Genomic DNA, 19,850 nt, shown 5'->3' with positions numbered 1-19,850 from the left:
ATTAAAAACTGGACAGTTGTGAAAGTCATAAATTGAATGAGGTACGACATGAATCATTAACCCATGGCTGCCCACTCTTGTTTCACAATGACTGTAATTCCCCCTGACACTTTAACATTAAACTCTTGTCTATTCTCAACCGCCTCATCTCTCACTACTCCTTTCCTTTTCTATGTGAGTCGCACCCACCCATCCTATTGCCTGAGGTCATGGTGTCCCACCCCAAAAGCAAGTCCTGGCACATTCCAGTACATACAGTAGGGGCTGCCAGCAACCCCTTCAAACATATTCTGGCTCTGGCTCGGCACCGTCTTTGTTCACAATACCTGCCAAGCTCTAACAGGTGAGGACATTACTTATTTGAAAAATGCCTTACACTCTGTGCGAACGACAAGTTCCCATGTGCACATTTACAGGGCACTTGAGGTTGCGCCACTTCCAGCTGCCTACCCACATGTCCCCTCAATGAGTGTAAGCTAGCCATTGAGCCATGGAGTGGGACAGAAAACCAAATATATTCAGCTGAGTTGCACCATCTCCAAGGTTAGGGAATACATTCAGATTACATATAATCAGCATCAAATAACCAGGTGGCAATAATACGTAACTTACATCAACCAGGTTATATTAAATGATGTATTATAATGAAAAAGGACTTTGGATACATTTACATTTCATAACATTTTACAATTCACCTGTAGAAATGTATGCCTACTTGTTTTAATTAAGTTTTTATTTTTTATTTTTATTTTTTACTTTGATTTGACTTTGTTTTAAATAATATAGGGTTATTGGACCATATGTACATTTTAATTTATACTGCAAGCTGAAGACAAATGGATTAAACACAGCAGGAAAAAAACAACAACTGTTTATAAGGTTAATTTCATTTGATAAAATTCATTTCATTTGATAAAATTGAGATGCTAAGTGAAGCATTATGCAGATAATTTGAAACTCTATAATTTTATTATTCAATATAAAGGAATAAAATATTCATTTCACAAAAATATGACTGAATCTTTTTTGTTAGAAATTGTAGTATTTCTAGTGTTTGACTCAGAAATAATATAAATGCAATTTAAAAATAAAGCAAAATAAAAAATTAGACTTTATATTTCACAATTTTATTGTATTTCAGAGTCATCTGAACCAAACTTGTGTACGATATATCACTTCACCAAACCACTCAACGCATTTTTCAGCAACATTTTAAGCATTTGCAGACAAACTTTGCTAAATGTTGCTGTCTGTTAACAGTTACCTTTGACTTCAGACTTGCAGGTAACCACCATAGTCCCACAGAGCAGCAGGTCCTGACACTGGACTGCTTCTGCACAGATAAGCTCACAGAGGAATGGAAAGCTGTTTGGCAGAAACAGGCAGTGACATATTGTTTACCTAGAGGGCATTGTTCAGCTCTGTCTGCAAATGAACAGAGTGGATTTCTTTAAACTTTAGAGAGATTTGCAGTATGTAGACATTTGATGTCCTCGCTTTCTATAATTTGCAAAACTAAGTGAAAAGAATACGGGTGAATAAGTTGTGTATATACATGTTCTCTTAAGTGCATAGACTTGTATTTACAAAGAATGCCTTCTATTCGGTTTAGACTAAATTACCCAGTCAAAATGAGTGGATGACTGTCTGAGATGATGTCAGATATTTTTATAGGAATGTCGCCTTTCAGTCTAATTTAAACTGGTCCACTTCCCTGCTAGACACCCAACATCTGATCTGCATTTGTCATTACTGACTGGAAGATGGTTTTGATTCCAGCCATAAATCAACGGCACTTAATAATCCATGTGCACACATTACCACATAACCTTAAAACTAAAGGTTTATATAGTTAGTAAAGGTGTAAAACTGTGCCAGCAACTGTTGGCCTACATTTGTGTCAGCAGTGTGAAAGTGCTGGTGGTTCTTATCAGTGTAAAAAAATAGCTTATTTTCTTATAATGCTGAGTAAAAGCTTCATAGTTATTCTAAAACTGGGACAGATTGCTGTGTTTTCTCAGCACACTTTCTTCAACTTTTTTCAGGTGTATATACAACCCACAAACAGCAATGCCAACATAACCAAACTTTGAGTATTTCTTTCACCATTTGGACTTTAGTGTTTTGTGAGTTCAATTTTAAATTTGATTACAAATTTAATTGCCCTATCGCTGTGAGGATGTTCTGCCAACGGTGTCTGCCAAAGTCAGGGAACATACTGTACTCAAGCAGGTTATAGCTAACACCTCATTATTAACGGCTCATGTGTGGCTGTCACAAATTAAATTTATATCAGAAGAAAGAATGACAATTTATGACTTATTCAGGTAGTTTGTCAGCACCAAGATTATATATATATATATATATATATATATATATATATATATATATATATATATACACACACACACACATATATATCCTTTAATTACACCCAAGCACATTTTTGTGTTTTTGGATTTTAATTTCTAGCATGTTTTCCCCGCCCATTTCAAGGACTAGGGATGCAAAATAATGCATTTTTTATGTTCTTAATTTTTTTGTGCGTAGTTGTAGTTTTGGGCTATTGTAAACATCTTAATTACTCCACATTTGAAATCCACATTTGAAAACCAAAAGAGTTTACTACCCCAGTTTACTCAGCTGCGTCCGCAGCTCAGTGCTTCTCGTGTCCTACCTTACACCGTGCACATTATTACACTGCAGCAGAGGCCCACAGCTTCTTGGAGTCCAATGTGGCGGTGACACCTCAGATATGACCTCCAAGAGCGACACTAATTCCGGCGGTGATGTTGAGGACTACCTCCGAGGGGCTGACTCAGTGTTTACCAGCTCCAGTGACTCCTCTGAAGGCAGTGACAAAGCCACAAAACTGGACCCTGCTTGGAGGTCTAAAAGTGGATAAATCCAGTGGAATCCTCTCGACACGGGAGTAACCACCAGGCCCACCTGCCCTTCCGTGGCTCGAGTTGATGAGTTGGTTGACAGCTTCAAGTTATTCACGAAGGGGCTCGTAGCGGGTACTGTTGAGTTACTAAAGCTTGTAACGTATCCATTAAGACGTATGATAGGCTATTTAATATTAACAGTTGGCAATGCACGTTGACATGCCGAAAGGCTTCTGTGCTTTGCGTAAGGGGGTGCTTTTCACGGCAGGGTGCTTTTTTCGGCACGACACCGGCTCGTCATCAATCCTGGTGAGGTCTACTTGGATGAGCAGCTGATGCCATATAAAGGGTGCTGCAGTTTTAGGCATTACATGCCAATGAAGCCAAAAGATGTGGGTTGCCTACAACATCATACTTCTGAAGGGTTAGTCTCTACACCGGCCGATCAGCTGGTGCACCGGCAGAAAACAACCAAGCTCTGTGCTGGAGATGAGAGGCCTGAGAGTGGCGATCATCACATTTGACATGTTTTTCTTTTTACCTCATTTGGTCTAGCAGATAAACCATAATATGCCTGTTTGCATATGAAAATTGATTAATTTTTGGGCATTTCGACCATAAAATCGAGTTGTACCATAACCATTTTAAAAATGAAAAATAATTACGTTCTTTTCATGACTTTTTTTTTTTAATGTACACATTTTTGCTAGTAGGGTGCAAAAGGGGAGTATTTGACACAGAGCAAAATTTAATAATGCATTTAAATTAATATTGCTGCTAATCTTTAATCTAAGCTTCAATCTTTGGAGCCAAAGAGAAATGATTAGAGGCCACTACAGAGCTTCAGTCTATACACTTAAAAACCACTAACCAGGCTAGAAATCTGGGTGTATTGATGGACTCAGACCTAAACTTTGAAAAACACATTAAGGGAATCACAAAGTCAACTTAAGAATATATCAAGGGTAAAAGATCTGAGGTCTCAGCAAGACCTGAAGCACAAGTCTATGCTTTCATCTTTAGTCAGCTTGATTATTGTAACAGTGTTTTTACAGGTCTACCTAAAAATCAATCAGGCCTTTGCAACTTATTCAGAACTCTGCTGGTTGAGTCCTCACTAAGACCAAGAAAGTATCTATAAGTGTATAAGTGTATACATTATAGTGTATATAAGAAAGATCAGTCCAGCTCTGAGGTCTGTACACTGGCTACCTGTCTGTCAGGGGATAGATTTTAAAGTTCTGCTGCTGGTCTGTGAAGCTCTGAATAGTGAGTGTATATACAAATATTAGGGCTGGGCATGTTAACGTATAATAACACTTTGCCCAACATTTCTCTTCTCAAAATTCATACAAATGGGCAGAAAATTGTGATTTTTGGATGGAAAACTGCCTTTTTTTTTTTTTTAACTAAATTCGGTTTTATCCTGGTATTAGTTTTGAGGCAAGACAGTAAAGGTAAGATATTTTATGACCATGTTTTACAAACGTGAAGCATAAATTGGGCCGTCTTTTATAGTTCAGTAAATCTTGGTCACAGTTTTGGAATCTGTGAGATGTGAGCTTTCAGTAGAGGTGTTGTTTGTTCGTGTTCATGCTTGTTGGGTGGACAAGGGAGCCATAATTTGTGTTTACGTATTTTTTCAGACTTGTGTACCTGGTCTTTTAATTGTCTGTTGTCTTAACGGGTGTTTGGTGATCATAGAAATGATTTTACTGAGCTGTTAGCTGACATTCTGGACTTTCTGTGGATACCACAGATATGAAGTTACATTAACAGACCCAACGTTACACCAGTAAAACCGGATGTTAACCCCTTAACTCCATGTAGCGGAGGGTGCAGGCATAAGAGGTTAAGCTAAACAGTCAAGCTAAAACTGCAAAGTTAGAGAATTTATAGGCCAGAAATCTGGATAACGAAGCCCTAAAGGTACATGGGTGGATGTTACATACATACATACATACATACATATATATTACGGGTACATTTAGTGTCATTATGTTTACTGCAATTATTCTTTGGAAAAAAAAAAAACAGAAAAATTGTTATAAACCTGCATTTGTCATTGTCTATATTTAAACACATTAGTTAGTTCTTTAACATTTTTGCCATGTATTAAGAGCCATTGTGGAAGGTCCAGAGAACCACTTGCTGCTCCGGAGCCGCAGGTTGCAGGCCCCTGATTTAGTGTTTTTAATTTACTGCATCATTGCCCAGTGCTAATATATATATATATATATATATATATATATGCTGTCTACATATGCAATATTTTGTCTTTCAAAACCCGTGCAATGCAGAAATGTTGGTTCTTTTTCTTCTTTTTTAAGTGCCAGACAGAAAAGGTCTCTTCATTTTAATAAAATAGTTTATAATAATAATAATAATAATAATAATAATAATAATATATGTATGTATACAGTGAGACAGACAGAGGTATAACCGTCTTAACAGTTTGCCCTAACTGGGAAAGTATATGTGCAATAAAGTGTGTTGTTAAGCTTACTTTGTGCTCTGTATTTCCAATAAAGTATGAAGCAAATTAAAAGCCACTAATAAAATAACTTAAAAAATATGCATTGATAAGTATTAAAAAGGCGTTTTACTATTTTCATTTAATTAAAAAAAATTTTTTTTTGCTGTGAAGTGAGTATATTATGACACAACTAAGTCCACATAATACATCCAGGGCCATAGCTGAGTGTTTTCAAATATTTTCCCCTGATGTTTAAAGATTTGTTTTCTCTCCCCACTTTTCCAAATCTTATAAAAGCATTAACATTTTCCAAGGTGAATTCCCCTCAGACCAACCAACAACCCCAAATGTACTGGAACAATTCATCATACCATCCATAACTGGGGAATTAAAACTGCTTAGTCTGCAGTACATTCACAAATAACTTTTATTTGAATCTTTTTATACATTATAACCATATTCAACACATTTTATATTATAATAAAATGATTCTTCTCATCGTCATTTACATAAATCAAAAATTTGTATATTAAGACTGCAAAATAGTACTCCTGTCATTTTGTATATAGCTTTGTACACAGAAGTGACAATGCATCCATTTGCTTTTAACAAATGAAGTTTTTTTGGGAAGGGGGGGGGTTGAAAGGGCAGCCATAAGCAGAGAGAATACAAGAGATCTAGCAAGACAGCAGGCTAGCAGGTAACACCACCACCACCATGTGACCAACACCAACCTGGGTTATAATATTTAGTCAGAGCTTTTTGGACCATTTGGCAGATCTGAAATTTCATTTGAAGTCTGGAGTTTCACCAAAAGGAGTTGGGTTAAATCACACACACACACACAAAAAAAAAATTAAAACAGTATTTCAACCCAAGTTTTTTATGCAAGCGAGCCAACAGGTGGTTTGTGTTTCAAGCAAAAGCTTTGAGTGCCACATGTAGCTGTATTGTCAAATGAAATCGAAATACACTTCTGGGAAAAGGTTCAGAACAACAAGAAAGAGAGAAAGAGAAAAATAAAAGTCAAATCAGTCAACATGAGTGAAAATTCGTACTGACATTGCAGAGATTTACGATTGATAAAAACACGAGCCTACTCCCATCATGATCTTGGGAAATAAAAATACAAAGACACTATTAGAGAGATAATCAAATAATAATAACAATAATAAAACATTCTAGCCTTTATTAGGCCTCCACATGATATCTCCTTCCACAGAGTGTGGGATGTGAACTGAGGGGTATATTTGGGGGGCAGGGTTCAAAACAATCAAAAACAAGCAAAACTGTCAACAGTCAGTGTGTAGATCAATGGATGAAAAATGAGAACATTCAAAAGTATGATGACACTGCTCAGGAATAAAAAATAAAGACTAGTCATTGAAAAACTTTAGTAGTCGTGAGTACCCTCTTTGGTTTGCGACACTGTATACAAGATAAACTTTAAAGTGAGCTCTTATTTGCCAAAAAGTGAAAATGACTTCTTACGTGCCTATTTGTCCTGCATTCTATGCTAAAACTTCATTATTACATTGGAGGTGACTACAAGGTCTTTGCTGAGAACATTTTAGCATGAATAAGTGAAATGAAATGATTTTTTTGTCCAAACTAGCTTGATCCACCTCCTATATACCAATTTGGTTTGTGAGTGAATTTGTTGAAATATTTCTGTCATTTCTGGCTCAGCAAATCTCTTCAGCAGACCAGTGAAGTAGAGCCCCATAAGCCACAAACTGTTGCCATAGAAAAGATTAATACAGAAAATTCAACAATACAAAATAAGTTTATCAATGCAAATTCTGCTGACACAATGGCAGACCTTCAGTGCCTTACATCCTCGGTAGCAGTGTGAAGACTGTGGCTGCTCTCTGCACTGCCATGGTGAAACTGTGATCTTACAGTGCAATGACTCAATGGGCCCTGCTGCTGGGGATGAAAAAAATGAATGGGAACCCAAAACTGTTTTACCCAAGAACAAGGTGACAAAAACAAAGACAAAAAGAAAGAAATGTGTGGTGGGGTGTGTACATGTATGCACAGTATATGTTGGTGCATGCAGAGAGACCCAGAGATGTGTCAGGGCAGTGCATTGGGGTGGAAGGAGCGATCACTCTGTGCCGCGGGTGGGAGTACTGGGCTGATTGAGGCCCATGGTTTTGCACAACCAGCCGGCAAAGTCCACTTCCTCTACTTCAGATCGTTTGATGAACGTGTGACTCTAAAATAAAAAAAAAGGAAACTTCTGTTTGCAATGCTGGTGCTATAAATGAAAAACAAATAGCCTGGAGATCGAACCATCAGGCCCCCAAATATGAAGTTCAGGTACCCACCATCAGCATCTTCAGATCTGCCCTCTCAGCAGGGTTTTTGATCAGACTGCAGGAACAGAAGAAACCAAAAACATTACTGACATACTCATTTCTAACATTCAAACTGAGATTTGCATGAAGCTCATTGAAAAGTAGTTGCTTAAAACATGTTAATGGGCTGAGAAATTTGCTTTAAAAAGCAAACAAGTTGGATTTTAAAACCATTTGACAGTGTTTTGTTCAGAATTATTAAGGAATATCTTAAAAATTAATAATCACTTTGCAATTGATGATGTTGGACTGAGTATATAAGACGAGCAAAACTGGCTCAATTCCCATAACACAGGATCATTAAAAATAGGCCTATAACAATACTATTAGAACATAAGTTGCACAATTTTACTATTTCGAAGCTGGAAGATTACCAAAATGTTTGTAGCTGTAGTGTACATTTGTGATATAACACCCAAGAGGCTTAATACACTAAGTTGCCAGCGAGTGCCAACAGTTGCCACAGTCAGAGCCGATTAAACAAGTAAAATGGTGAACAAAGAAGCAACCCCCTTACAAAAATGAAAGTGTGAGAAACTGAATATACAAAAAATAGTCTATCACAGTGTTGGGCCGATGCTGAGCAAAGCTCATTTTCTTAAAGGTTTGAGAGCAAATTTTCTTAACTTGACTGTTTTAATCATTAATGTTTGGCGGAGTGGTTAACAGCACTTTTTCTATGATGTGATAAACTTAAGATTTTTTCCTGTTACTTAGATTTTAAAAGCAGACAGAAAAACACACTCCCAGTGCTCACCATTTAGTCACAAAGTCCTGGAAGTCATTGGTGAAGACACCATGTGGCAGTTTAGGGGGAGGCTGAAAAATAAGCAAGAATTATACATCAGAAACAGAACAATTTAAAAGCATGCTTATGTTGCACAAACCAGTTATTTCTCAGACCTCATTCACAATATAGTCCAAAAGTTCAAAGATGGCCATGGCAGGTCGACTGTCCATCCCATGTCCTGTAGAGGAGGAGTTAATGGACATGATTGGCATGTTTACACGGAACAGTTCTTTAATAATCTACCCTTTTTTGTGTAAAAAAGTTTTACTCTTCCAATCCTTAGAAAAAAAAAAAAGGCATTGTCACTTCATTCTCTTTGTGCTTGTAATTTGTATTTGTGTTTCATACCACTAACAGGCCTGCCAGGTGGTCTAGGCCTCTGCATGTTGATGTGAGGCTCTCCCTCTGCCCCATCCATAACGGCACGTCCAAAGATGGCTTCCAGCTCTTTGGCGTCTGGTGGGGGGATGGGGTAGCGGCCGATCGCCAGCTCCACCAGGGACAGCCCCATGCTCCACACGTCGGACTGAACTGAATAGTGAGTGCCCTGCAGTCTCTCCGGCTGTTGAGAAACACACAATTACGTCAGAGAGAGAGCAGGTAGAGCCAAGATGACAGGGAAGCGAGAGAAATGGGTAAAGGGGGGTGGCAGAAAAGGTACAGGAAGTGAAGGCGATGGAGGAGAGGAATGGGAAGAAGTGGAGGGACTGTTGTAGCAAGAAAAGGTGGGGTGTGGTTGGGGGTTTAGTTTAGAAGGGTGGGCAAGGACAGGTGCATGTTTGTTGTGTGTATACAATCACAATCAACAGCCAACGGGCCTCGATAACAGTGATTTTAAAATGATGAAAAATGGAGTTTGTGGCATTGCACCCACCAGGTGTCAGAGATTGAGGGGATAGAAGGACGAGAAAGTGTGAGCGCAGTTGTCTTCCTCGTTGCCAAAGAGCCCTTTCCTGGGCACAGCCCTCGCTTCTTGGCAGGGGAGTGAGGGAGGGCCAGAGGAAAGGAAGGCGGAGGGCGGGACCAGTAAACAAGAGCCATGTCAGGAGAGCGGAGAAGGAAAGTGGGGATAGGGCCAGAGAAAAAGGGGTGGGGGCGCAGGCGTGCAGAGCTGACTCACCGACATGTAGGAGCGCGTTCCAACAAAGGAGTTGGCCATGGAATCTATGAGCTGGCCACTCACACCGAAGTCACACAGCTTGATCTCCCCACGAGAGTTGACCAGGATGTTGGAGGGCTTGACATCTATAAGGGAGAGAGGACAAAAAAATAAAATGTGCATTATATTTTCTGAAAGACTATAGATCATGCCTCCATCATCCATCCTTTGATAGGAATAATGACAAAACTACATTATCTATAAACAAGAGGAATATCATACCTGAAGAAGTAGTAAACAAACTTCACTTTAGTGGTAATGCACAGTATTGTGCAGAGCAAGTAGGTAGGCAACAAAATGGGTTGTTTTAAAAAAATAATGCCATGGACCGTTTTTAAAAGTTAATGTAAAATAAATTGCATCAAATCTTCCTAGATGGACTTTCCCAGTTTTTCAACATACTTGGCAGGTGGGTTGTGCCTGTATTTAACACTAGCTTTGTCTTGAACCTGTGCAGTCTTACTGTCTAACCCTATACGGTTTCTGATGTTCAGATAAGGTTTACCAGGAAGCAATACCATTCGTTGCACGACAGCTTAATGTTCTTGCTACCCTGTCTGGTTCATTCAGCTTGTGCTGCAAATTTATTGGGGGAAAAACCTGATGCATCTCTGATGAAAGTGTGATGGGTAGGAATCCTAACATCTGAAGAACCTAAGATATTTGCACAGTACTGTATTTGTTTTACTATACAAGTACAGGTGCTCTAAATGTAGAAACAAGACTGTGTGTATGTATGACTAAGCCCACATTATTTATTGTCTCTTTCACATCAGGACAGCAGAAAACACAGTGGAGGTTTCTGACAGAGGAAAAACATCATATTGCACAGGGAAAGAAAATCTTCCAAAGTGTAGCAGAATAGTTCAACTGGCTGAACAGGTGCTCCATGTACAAAAGCTGTAGGTTCTAGCAGCTGGCCCAGGTTTGAGTCTCAACCTGAAATCCTTTGCGGCACCTCACCCCTCCTCTCTCTGCCCACCTTTCTGGCCAGCTACAGTTTAATAAAGACCACCGCAGACTGTTATTTTTCCTCCATACAACAGAAATGTTTAGAGCAGGACTACAATCTGTTATGATGGCTTCAGATGACATGCACAACACCCTCCAGCTCTTGTTAAATCCTGTTATAAAAGAGGCCCAGTCCTCCACACACCCAGTTCATCACTGAAAACCATCCTGCAAAAATAATGGTGTATGGCTGAGCCCTGCAATCTGTCCTCTGTGGTGTGTGACCCCCTCCCCCCTCCTACTGACCAATGACATGCAAAGACTAAAGGAGAAAGAAGTGGCACGAAAGAGCAGAATGATTGAGGGAGGGGTCAACAGGGTGCGGCTGCTCTATAATCACATCTGAGAGGCTGTAATTACCGCCTGAGCTCACAGACAACTCCATCCTGGAGTACCACCGACCCTGCAGCAGAGTGAAACGTTGCTGCCCTGCTCGATGCCTGTCTGCCGACTGCATTTAAAAGTAGTTCTCAAAACAGCACACCCTGGACTCCTAACTGGTGTCCTGTGGAAAAGCAGGTCAAGCTTACACTTTACCATGGAGTGAATTATAACTTCTTTTGAATACAGAATGAAATACGATATCAGACACACAACATTTCCAAACATAAGCTTGTACTGTGGTGACTGTAATAAACTCACTGATATAAAGTGCGATTGGATGAAGCATCGGTCTATCAAAAGGCACGAACGAACTTCAACCAATTCGATGATCCAAGCAGTATACACGAATAAGGAATTAGGACCAACCATTGTTTTATCTTTGTCACACCTAAAAACCAACCCAGGTTACTGGATTAGTCTTAATGTTTGTGTTGTGGCTTAGAATGCATAACCTGCACCTAGCACGAAGAATTCTGTCATGGTAGCAATCTCATAAAAACGTAACAGATTAAAAAGAATAATCATACTCAAAGAGTTTTAGTTGGTGTTGTACCCATTTTCGAGGCACAAATGCAATACCAAAGATAAACAGGATAATTTTGTTTCCCACTCTTTCCATCCCTGAATGAATTCAACCACCTTTAGAGGGGTTGAGGTACAGCTAAGAGGGCGAAAATGTCAATTATTTAGAGTGAATCAAACATATTAATCTCTGTGATCATGGACAATGTCAAGTCAACCTCCCAACATAGTGAAAATGTAGCACTGCGATGTTTATTTCATTGTTAAAATATTTATCATATTTAATAGTTCTATGGCAACAAGAATGTATCAAAGCAGCGGGGTTTCCGCTACATGTAAACGATCGTGGCGAAACCGCCATATGAGCCAACATGCTTTCAGAAATGTGATTTTTTTTTTTTTTAGATGTTACAAAAGTAAATTATGAATGGATCTACATTAACTCTATTTTATGTTTGTTAACATTTATGGATCATAAGTAGAGTGTCAGGAAATGAGACTCTGCTCCGCAAATAACTTAATTTTGAAAAAGAAACTAGCATCAACTTCTTGTCCGGTTCTACTGCGGCTCGCTCGAGTGGCGGCAAGGAGGTGATAGAACAGAGTAAATATCACATACTCCACAAGTGAGAACTTCTTGAGACCGCAAGAACAAGAAAAAGTTTGTTTTGGTGCGGTCAGTTTGTACTCCACAAGAAGTTTCGGCTGTGATGGGGCAGGAATAACTGCATGGGGGGGGGGGGGGGGGGGGGGACTAATTTATGTAATTACCTGCATTAAAATTTTTCGCGTATTTATTGCATTTGTAGCATTAATCATTTATGACGATGAAACATGAAGGTGTCTACAGGCAAGATGGAACAAGCTGGTTGGCTCTATGGATGCATTTGAGGGTGTCACACCCGTGGGGGATGAGGATGTTTCAACACACACACACAGCATGGCAGCCTGGTCCTCCCCCCTCCCTCTCCTGTGTTGAATCATGATGACTTTCGGTCTGCTTTTCTGTTGCGCGTACTGTCTCTCCTGTTGCGTTTGTCATTAAGCTGAGAAAGAGGAAACTAGCGGTTCATGGTTCACACTAGCACAGATTTACCCAAAAGTATTATTTTTGGATATACTAGCAGAAGTAGACAAAGTTTATCAGTCTCATGTCAATCAGACTCGTGTTATTGTCACGTGAAGCTAAAGAATAAAAAAAATGTTGATAACAAGCCTATTTCAGTTAGATATTGTTTGATTTATTTCCTATAACTTTTGAGTATTATTGAGGTTTGCTAGAGACACAGCTGTGAAATCTACTAGTCATCAGAAAGCCATGCACACATCTATGAAGATGGATCAAGTTCAGATATATAGTGAGGGTGAAACAGCAAAAGGAAGCAAGAGGACTTCTTCTCGAAATCATTGGTGGTGTGCAGATGTTGGAGACAGGTCTGATCATCTAGGGGCCATGAATGTGATGAGAGAAATTATGAATAGGTTCTGCGATACAAATCAGAGCAGGACCATTCTCTAACAAAGTTGCTGACACGTAGTAGAAAGGATTTATACTTCAGCCATGCAGGGGCGAGCCTAGAAAAGTTTTGATAGGTGGCCAGGCAGGGGCATTGACAAGAAAAAGGGGGGCACAAGTTAGATTTTTTTTAAAGGTCTTGATTTTATGTAATACTGAAGTGATTATTACAACTAAAGTGACCACTAAAGTGAAGGTCAGTTAACACTAAATATTTATAAGCATGGGTTCTTTCTGTTGATAAGATACGTAAAAAAAAACAAAAAAAAAACGGGCATATTTCAAGCACACTCACGAATAGTGATTAATCATGAATAATTATTTTGTAAGCTGTGATTAATCTGATTAAAATTTTTAATCATTTGACAGCCCTGTAATTTAATGTGAAACTTAGTCCATGGCAGGGTGGGGGTGTGCATGTGGTGGTGTCCATGTCTTTAAATGCCTAACGTGGTGTCTTCCTTTTGTATTTCTCAGCACCTTGATCAGCTGTTCAGTAAATCAGTCTCATAAAAACACCAGTGGGGGCAAGAAAAGTGGAAGGAGAGCAAGAGTGTGTGGCAGGGAGGAGAAGCAGGGAAGCTGTGGTCAACTTTCTGTACAGCAGAACCTAGAGCTCTTCAGAATCAGATGTACTTAAAAATCCCAAACTGGGAAATTTCAGTGTTTCAGCAGCATTACAAAATGACAGAGAGAGGAAAAATAAGCAGCTAAATTAAATAAATACTATACACAGAACACACTTAACACAAAAACATATAAACATACTTTTTACAATCTACAATTCACAAAAACGTATCCAGGTAAAAATATCAAAAACAAGAACAACTGAATAGTATATTCATGCCAATGACTACATCCATCATCGCAATTAACTGGTTTCTTCAGTTTTAAGTCACTTTTTTTGCAGTAACTTAAAATGTAAAAAACTGTTTGTTTGTTTTTTACTGAGGCTGTATTTAAATCATCCACTTGTTCACTATATAGCTGACTATCTACCTAGTCAGACATTTTGTAGTGTTGTTTGATTATAGTATTGTAAAAAAAAAAAAAAAAAAAAATCGATTCTAAAATTGATAATTTAGTTAGATATTAATTAGCACGGATATCGATATTTAAATGCCACTTTGACATCTGCTGGTTGACAGATAAAACCAGCGGCCTTCCATTTTAAACAGGCACTGCAATGGTCAACCCCGCCCTACAGCATCTCCCTGGAGGACCCATTGTTTAGAGTGTTGCCAACCTGGTAATTCTATAATTATTCTAACTAAAAAACACTAAAAATAGTACACAACCAGTATACCAGAGGGGTCAAAATTGACCATTATGCATTGCGACCTGGAGCCAGCAGCTTTAAAGCCAACGAGGAAGGCCGACACCAATCTCCACAGCATGTTGGTCTGATTGGCCAGTGTTCCTATATATAATAACTTCTCAACCGTGTGGCTTTTGTTCTCCTCTGTCAACTGCACCATATGAGAAGTTATATTAAAATATGTAAAAGAACCTATTTTAAAACTTTCTTTTGTCTAAATGGTAAAGTGATACGTTGTAATGTAGCTCACGTTTGAGCTGCAAATATGGTGCCACTGCCACTCTAAAAACAAAACTTACAAACGCAAAACTCGAGCCATCTATTAGCTGAAATTTAGTGTTTATGTAACACACTACTGAATATCCAATACATAATAATAAAGCACTGCCGCATTTAAGTGCCAAAAAGCTTCAGTGGCAGTCTACCCACTCCACTACTGAGTCCTCTTATATAGTGATACGTATAAAGACAATATGGTGTGCGAGTGAGTGAACAAGCAGACAATCCAAAGCCAACCTGAGACTAGATAGAGCTGTTACCTCTGTGCATGATCTGGTGCTTCTCCCGCAGATAAGCTAATCCTCTCAACACCTGGAAATGAGATAACAAAACATTTTAAACTGGTACACACAAGGCACAATGTTGTACAAGAATCTACACCTTAAAGAGGCATTTTCTTGAATAGATATAACAGAAAACAAAATCTTAAGGTAATTCCACTATTGCTCCTCAGACTTGATGCAAGAGCAAAGAGAGCAAGATAAGGTAAGCCCAACTGCTTGTTACTGATTCATAACTAAACAGCTCACATTAGTCAACAGACACCACAAAAAACACACACACCCACATTGTGCAATGCAAATGCAACAACATATGCATGATATGCAACATGTTTATACCAGTGCTAAATTCAAATGGCAGCTATGTTTTAAATTCCAAAATGAGAAGTTCCTATAACACAAATACACAAGAAAAATCAAATAATTTTATGCAGTGTAAATACTGTACATACAGCTATGCTAACTTTCCCCAGGATTTCTTCTGGGATTCTTCTGGCTTCCTTAAGAACCTGGTCCAAAGATCCACCATCCTGAAGAGAACAAACAGTATATTAGGGTTGATAAAAAATTAAATGAAAAAAGACACTTGTTTAATGATCTTCACAAAAAGAAACAAAACACACAAAAAGAAACAACACATTCTCCCCCTCCAATTACTAGGATACCCCGCTAAGGGTCTGTTGTGTCTCACCATGTGCTCCATACAGATGCTGATTTCTCCATCACTGTAAAAAGCTCCATAAAAGCCCACAATGTAGGGGGAGTTGCATTCATGCAGCACCTGCAGCTCTCTGATGATCTGGTTTCTGATGGCAGGCTTGATTTCTAGGTGGATCAACTGAGGAGAGAAGAAAGAGAAACCATAAACCGCTGTTCTGATGCAGTTTTATCATTCAAAGGTCACAAACTGAAGGCACAGTATCAAGCTTGAATACAATACCATTTTGTGTTAGCAAAGTCAACACACACAGTGATTTACATAAAGAATTGCTCATTACAAAAGAAATAGGACAAGTTCCCACATTTCCAAATTTGTTTCCCCACACACTTGTGAACTCTTAGATGAAATTCAACCGACACGTGAATACACACATCAAGACCTGACAGCCTACAAGCTTGTGCTTGCTTGAGTTTTAGCAGCCGACTCAAAGAAGTACATTACAAGCTCACTAAAACAGATTTACATTTGTTTAGCTACTGGGCTGATAAATTCAGTTCACATTAGAGAGTAATTATTTATTTCAGTTTAATGTTAGAACCAGTTACAGTTCACATTTTCTGGTATTGAAACTGAACAAAGCTTAAGGTGAGTTTTTTTTAATACAATAAATGGTTGCTGCTGATAAGTGAAGCAAGTCAGAGGAGCTCTATGTGTGTTGGTACAGCACAGAGAAGCAGCAACAGCAATGCGAGACTATGATTAAATCTAAGACGCTCTTAAACTCCTAAAATCCTCACAGGAATGGGTTTTGCTGCAGCCGCCTCCCACTGTCATGTGTCAGCTACAAGGAGGAAGGAAGGAAAGGAGGAAGGAAGATAAAGGCTCACCTTGCGTGCCATGACCAAACCTGAGGGTTTGTGGCGGACCTTGTTGACCACCCCTCCGTTTCCAGCACCCAACTCGCATATGGGATCAAAATCTTCATCCTTTAGCTCCCCAACCTGAGCTTTTTGGGTGAGGAAGGCCTCTAGTCGTTTCCTTTGTTGCTCGTCTAGGTCAAGCTCACCAAGTTTCTTCTGTAAAGCCTCCAGGTTGGCTCTGTGAGAAGGAGACGTCACAATTTACAAAAGTAAATAAAAAGGAAGAGTTAGGTGGGATGTGTGTGTGTATTTTTTTTTTAAAACTGTATTCCAGAGAAATAGAGCTGCAAAAGTTGACAAAACACAATATTTTAGTAAAGAAAAAAAAGGGGAAAAAAGAAATACACACACACGCATAAATAAATAAATAAATTAAAAACCATAACAAAGCAACATTTCACAAACCAATTTTATGGATTTTTATTCAATTTTAATGCATTTTGTGTACATTTTTTGTACTTATGCACCTCGGGGGCACATTATCATGCAGTCTCTTCACACAAAAACAGCTCGAACTGACACATCAATAAATGCCAACTCTAATACATGTACAACTAGTTTTAAGTTCTAGAGATGGTACTTACTCAGATGCAGCATCAATGGTGTTGGAGGTGGCCTGCCCCTCGCCAATGGGCGTAATGTTCAAAGGAACGGGTCTTCTTTTGGGTGCCATTTTAATACTAACCTCGATCACTTTCTCAATAACACTCTCCTGCAGTAAGCTGAGCAGCAACTAATTTAGCCTTTTCCTTGTTCGAAAGTCAGTCTGAAAAAGCAACAGGATCCGCTCTTGACGGCTAGGAACTTGGCTAGCTAACGTTAGCAAAGTTAATATACTTGCAGCAGCATGTCAGTTTGCTAATTTGGCAGAAGGTATCATGCCGAAATAACCTTTAAAAGTCGGACAATGCACGGGTTCATCTATAGGATTTGAAGTAGACGGGGTTCTTTTATCCAGTCTCCTTGGAGTTATCTACCTGCTGCTACTACCCATTAGCCACCTAGCTGCTATTAGCTAGCGCCAGCTCCTGGAGAAAAAAAAAATCGTGCCCTGCGTCTCTCCGTCGTAATGTGCAGCACCCTCGCTTCTCAGCTACGAGTTAACTGTCCACCACAGTTTTACCGGCAGCTACACCGGTACATCGAGTCGGCTGGCTGCCCCACAGGTTTCAAATTGTAATCCCTCCGCGTTTCAGGTCAGGGTGTGTGAGGTTCTCAAACGTACGGAGCTTTGCCACAGACCGCTGGTGGTGCCTCAGTACAGGAAGCAGCAGCTGCCTGCAGCACATAGAGCATCAGACCTGTGACACCCACAGATAACCCTGCATAAATAGCGCGAGACTGAAAATCTCCGTCAGGTTAATGCGAGATATGTTACCATCACAGTTTATAACAGTACCTCTGGTACTCAGTATTCAGTTTGGTACAAGCTTAGTACGACCGTTTCTCGGCCCCACCTCAGCAGCTTTTTTATGTGTTGAAATTCGGTTGATACAGATATTTCTCAATTTCTCAAAATTTTCTGAAATTTAAAATATTTCAGCATTCAACATATTTTTCAAGCCTGATGGAAAAAATGCATTAAAGCCTTTAAACATGTTTGGATTACGCCCTAGCAAGTCTATACCAATTTTCTTTAGTCTGTTTTGTGTGTTCATTTATCTATTTATTTCATTTTAAAAATGTATTCTGCTTGGATTTGTTGATGGGACATACCTTGTTGAATGGTGCCTGTTCATATAAAATTACTCAATTAAGACGCAAAAAAGTAGTAGAAAAAAAATATTATCTCCACCTACTGGCGACTGGAAGGTACTGAAGGTGTTAAACTGATTGAGGAAGTCAGTAAAATAAAATAGGACATGATTATTTAATAATAGCCAATTGTCAGTTTAAATAAAACAAACAAAAAAGACATGCCAAGGTAAAACCTTAGCTGTTCTTGCTTTTAAAATTGTATTCATAGTTCCCGTTGCCCAGTTTTCTGGAAAAACAAAGTTTGTTATTGCTTTTCAGAACTGGTGATGCTTTTTCACTGAAGATGAAAGATATTTAATGTGCTGTATACCCTTTATGATTGCAATTACTAATATTACTGCCAAATTAGGAACACTAAAACAAATAAATCTCCACTTTTTCCATGTCAATATTTTCTGTCATTGCATCAAGAGAACCTGGCAAAATATATTTTCACCTCAATTAAATTTTCCTTGATGACAAAATAACAGTTAACTAAAATATTTGGTACTTTATCACAGAGATATTCACCCAGTACAAATAAAATCTGCGTGTGTATTGTTTGTACTGTAAATCTGCTATATCAATCATTGCAACATATGCAACGCCATCATCATCTGAATGGACTTAACCTGCATTACACCATCATGTGATATTAATTCATTTGCTGTAGAAGTGTATGATGCCAGAACGTTAACATCTAAAGAAGTCTCTCATTAATGCCTATGAGGTAAATCTTCCAGCTTTTTTGTTCAAGTGCATCTGTGTGGTATCAGAAGACATATATTGGAGAAAGCTAAAGCTGTTGAAAACCATATTTTTCCAGTGAATATAAATAGAAATTTGTGGTCACATTTACAAAAGACATGTTTAGTGCAACTTTTCTGAAGAACTTCTTATCAAGTAAAGCATTGGAGTAGAAATGTTAGGACGGGGCACTGAGTATTTGAAGACAATGTGAACAAAAGGTTCATGCAAGAGAAATTATTGCCAGCACACAAACTCAATGACAAAAAAAAAAAGAGATGGAGCTTTTTAGGATGGCTCAGTCACAGCCTGGATTCAAACCCTTTTTGTTTTTTAATACTGATGTGGATTTGAAAGAGGCTGCAAAGAAGTCTGCAGCTGAAGGAATTCTACTTGAAAAGTGAACAAAAATTGTAATCTATTTACTTAAATAACTTAAGGGGGTAATACTAGCAAATTTCAATAAAAGTTATTAGATTATTTTCCATGCAATGTCTTTCACAAACTGTATGCATATCATCTTCATTTAACCCTTACTCTGATTTGTCATATTTTTTTATCCTTAAAAATGCAATAATAAACAATGCCATAGAAATATATATTTGTAGATTTTTTTATGGATACTATCATTGGCTTAAGTGCTCAACATACATAAATATTCATGGTGTGTAATGTAACCCTTTAAAAGAGTTTTTGCGATTAATACTTGATTTTAGAATGAGGCAAAACACAAAATTTTTTTCCCATAACTTCAAAACAGGATTTCTTTAGGGTGGGATTATTGGAGTCTGGGAGTGT

General features: G+C 38.5%; 1 protein-coding gene across 1 annotated transcript; it reads right to left on the bottom strand.

Annotated features, from left to right (window-relative positions):
* Positions 1 to 5,994: 5,994 nt before the first annotated feature.
* On the bottom strand, positions 5,995 to 17,938 carry map2k2a (mitogen-activated protein kinase kinase 2a). Its single transcript, XM_042005888.1, has 11 exons — positions 17,153 to 17,938; positions 16,536 to 16,746; positions 15,679 to 15,825; positions 15,440 to 15,517; positions 14,967 to 15,018; positions 9,638 to 9,762; positions 8,866 to 9,079; positions 8,631 to 8,695; positions 8,485 to 8,546; positions 7,698 to 7,743; positions 5,995 to 7,585 (listed from the first exon to the last, which is right to left on the bottom strand). The coding sequence occupies exons 1-11, from the start codon at positions 17,239 to 17,241 to the stop codon at positions 7,475 to 7,477; spliced, it is 1,200 nt and encodes a 399-aa protein (XP_041861822.1). The 5' UTR covers positions 17,242 to 17,938; the 3' UTR covers positions 5,995 to 7,474.
* Between the last annotated feature and the right edge of the window lie 1,912 nt (positions 17,939 to 19,850).

This window comes from Melanotaenia boesemani, chromosome 14 (genome assembly GCF_017639745.1).
Source record: "Melanotaenia boesemani isolate fMelBoe1 chromosome 14, fMelBoe1.pri, whole genome shotgun sequence".
Taxonomy (NCBI): Eukaryota; Metazoa; Chordata; class Actinopteri; order Atheriniformes; family Melanotaeniidae; genus Melanotaenia; species Melanotaenia boesemani.
The sequence above is the reverse complement of the archived record's forward strand: the minus strand, read 5'-3'. Positions and strand labels throughout refer to the sequence as shown.

Excerpts from the sequence above, each read along its gene's own strand:
- map2k2a (XM_042005888.1), bottom strand. The coding sequence starts at position 17,241 with ATGGCACCCAAAAGAAGACCCGTTCCTTTGAACATTACGCCCATTGGC. Across the intron at positions 7,744-8,484 it reads CAGGACTTTGTGACTAAATG|TCTGATCAAAAACCCTGCTG; the intron begins GTGAGCACTGGG and ends CTGTTCCTGCAG. Across the intron at positions 7,586-7,697 it reads CAGATCTGAAGATGCTGATG|AGTCACACGTTCATCAAACG; the intron begins GTGGGTACCTGA and ends TTTTTATTTTAG.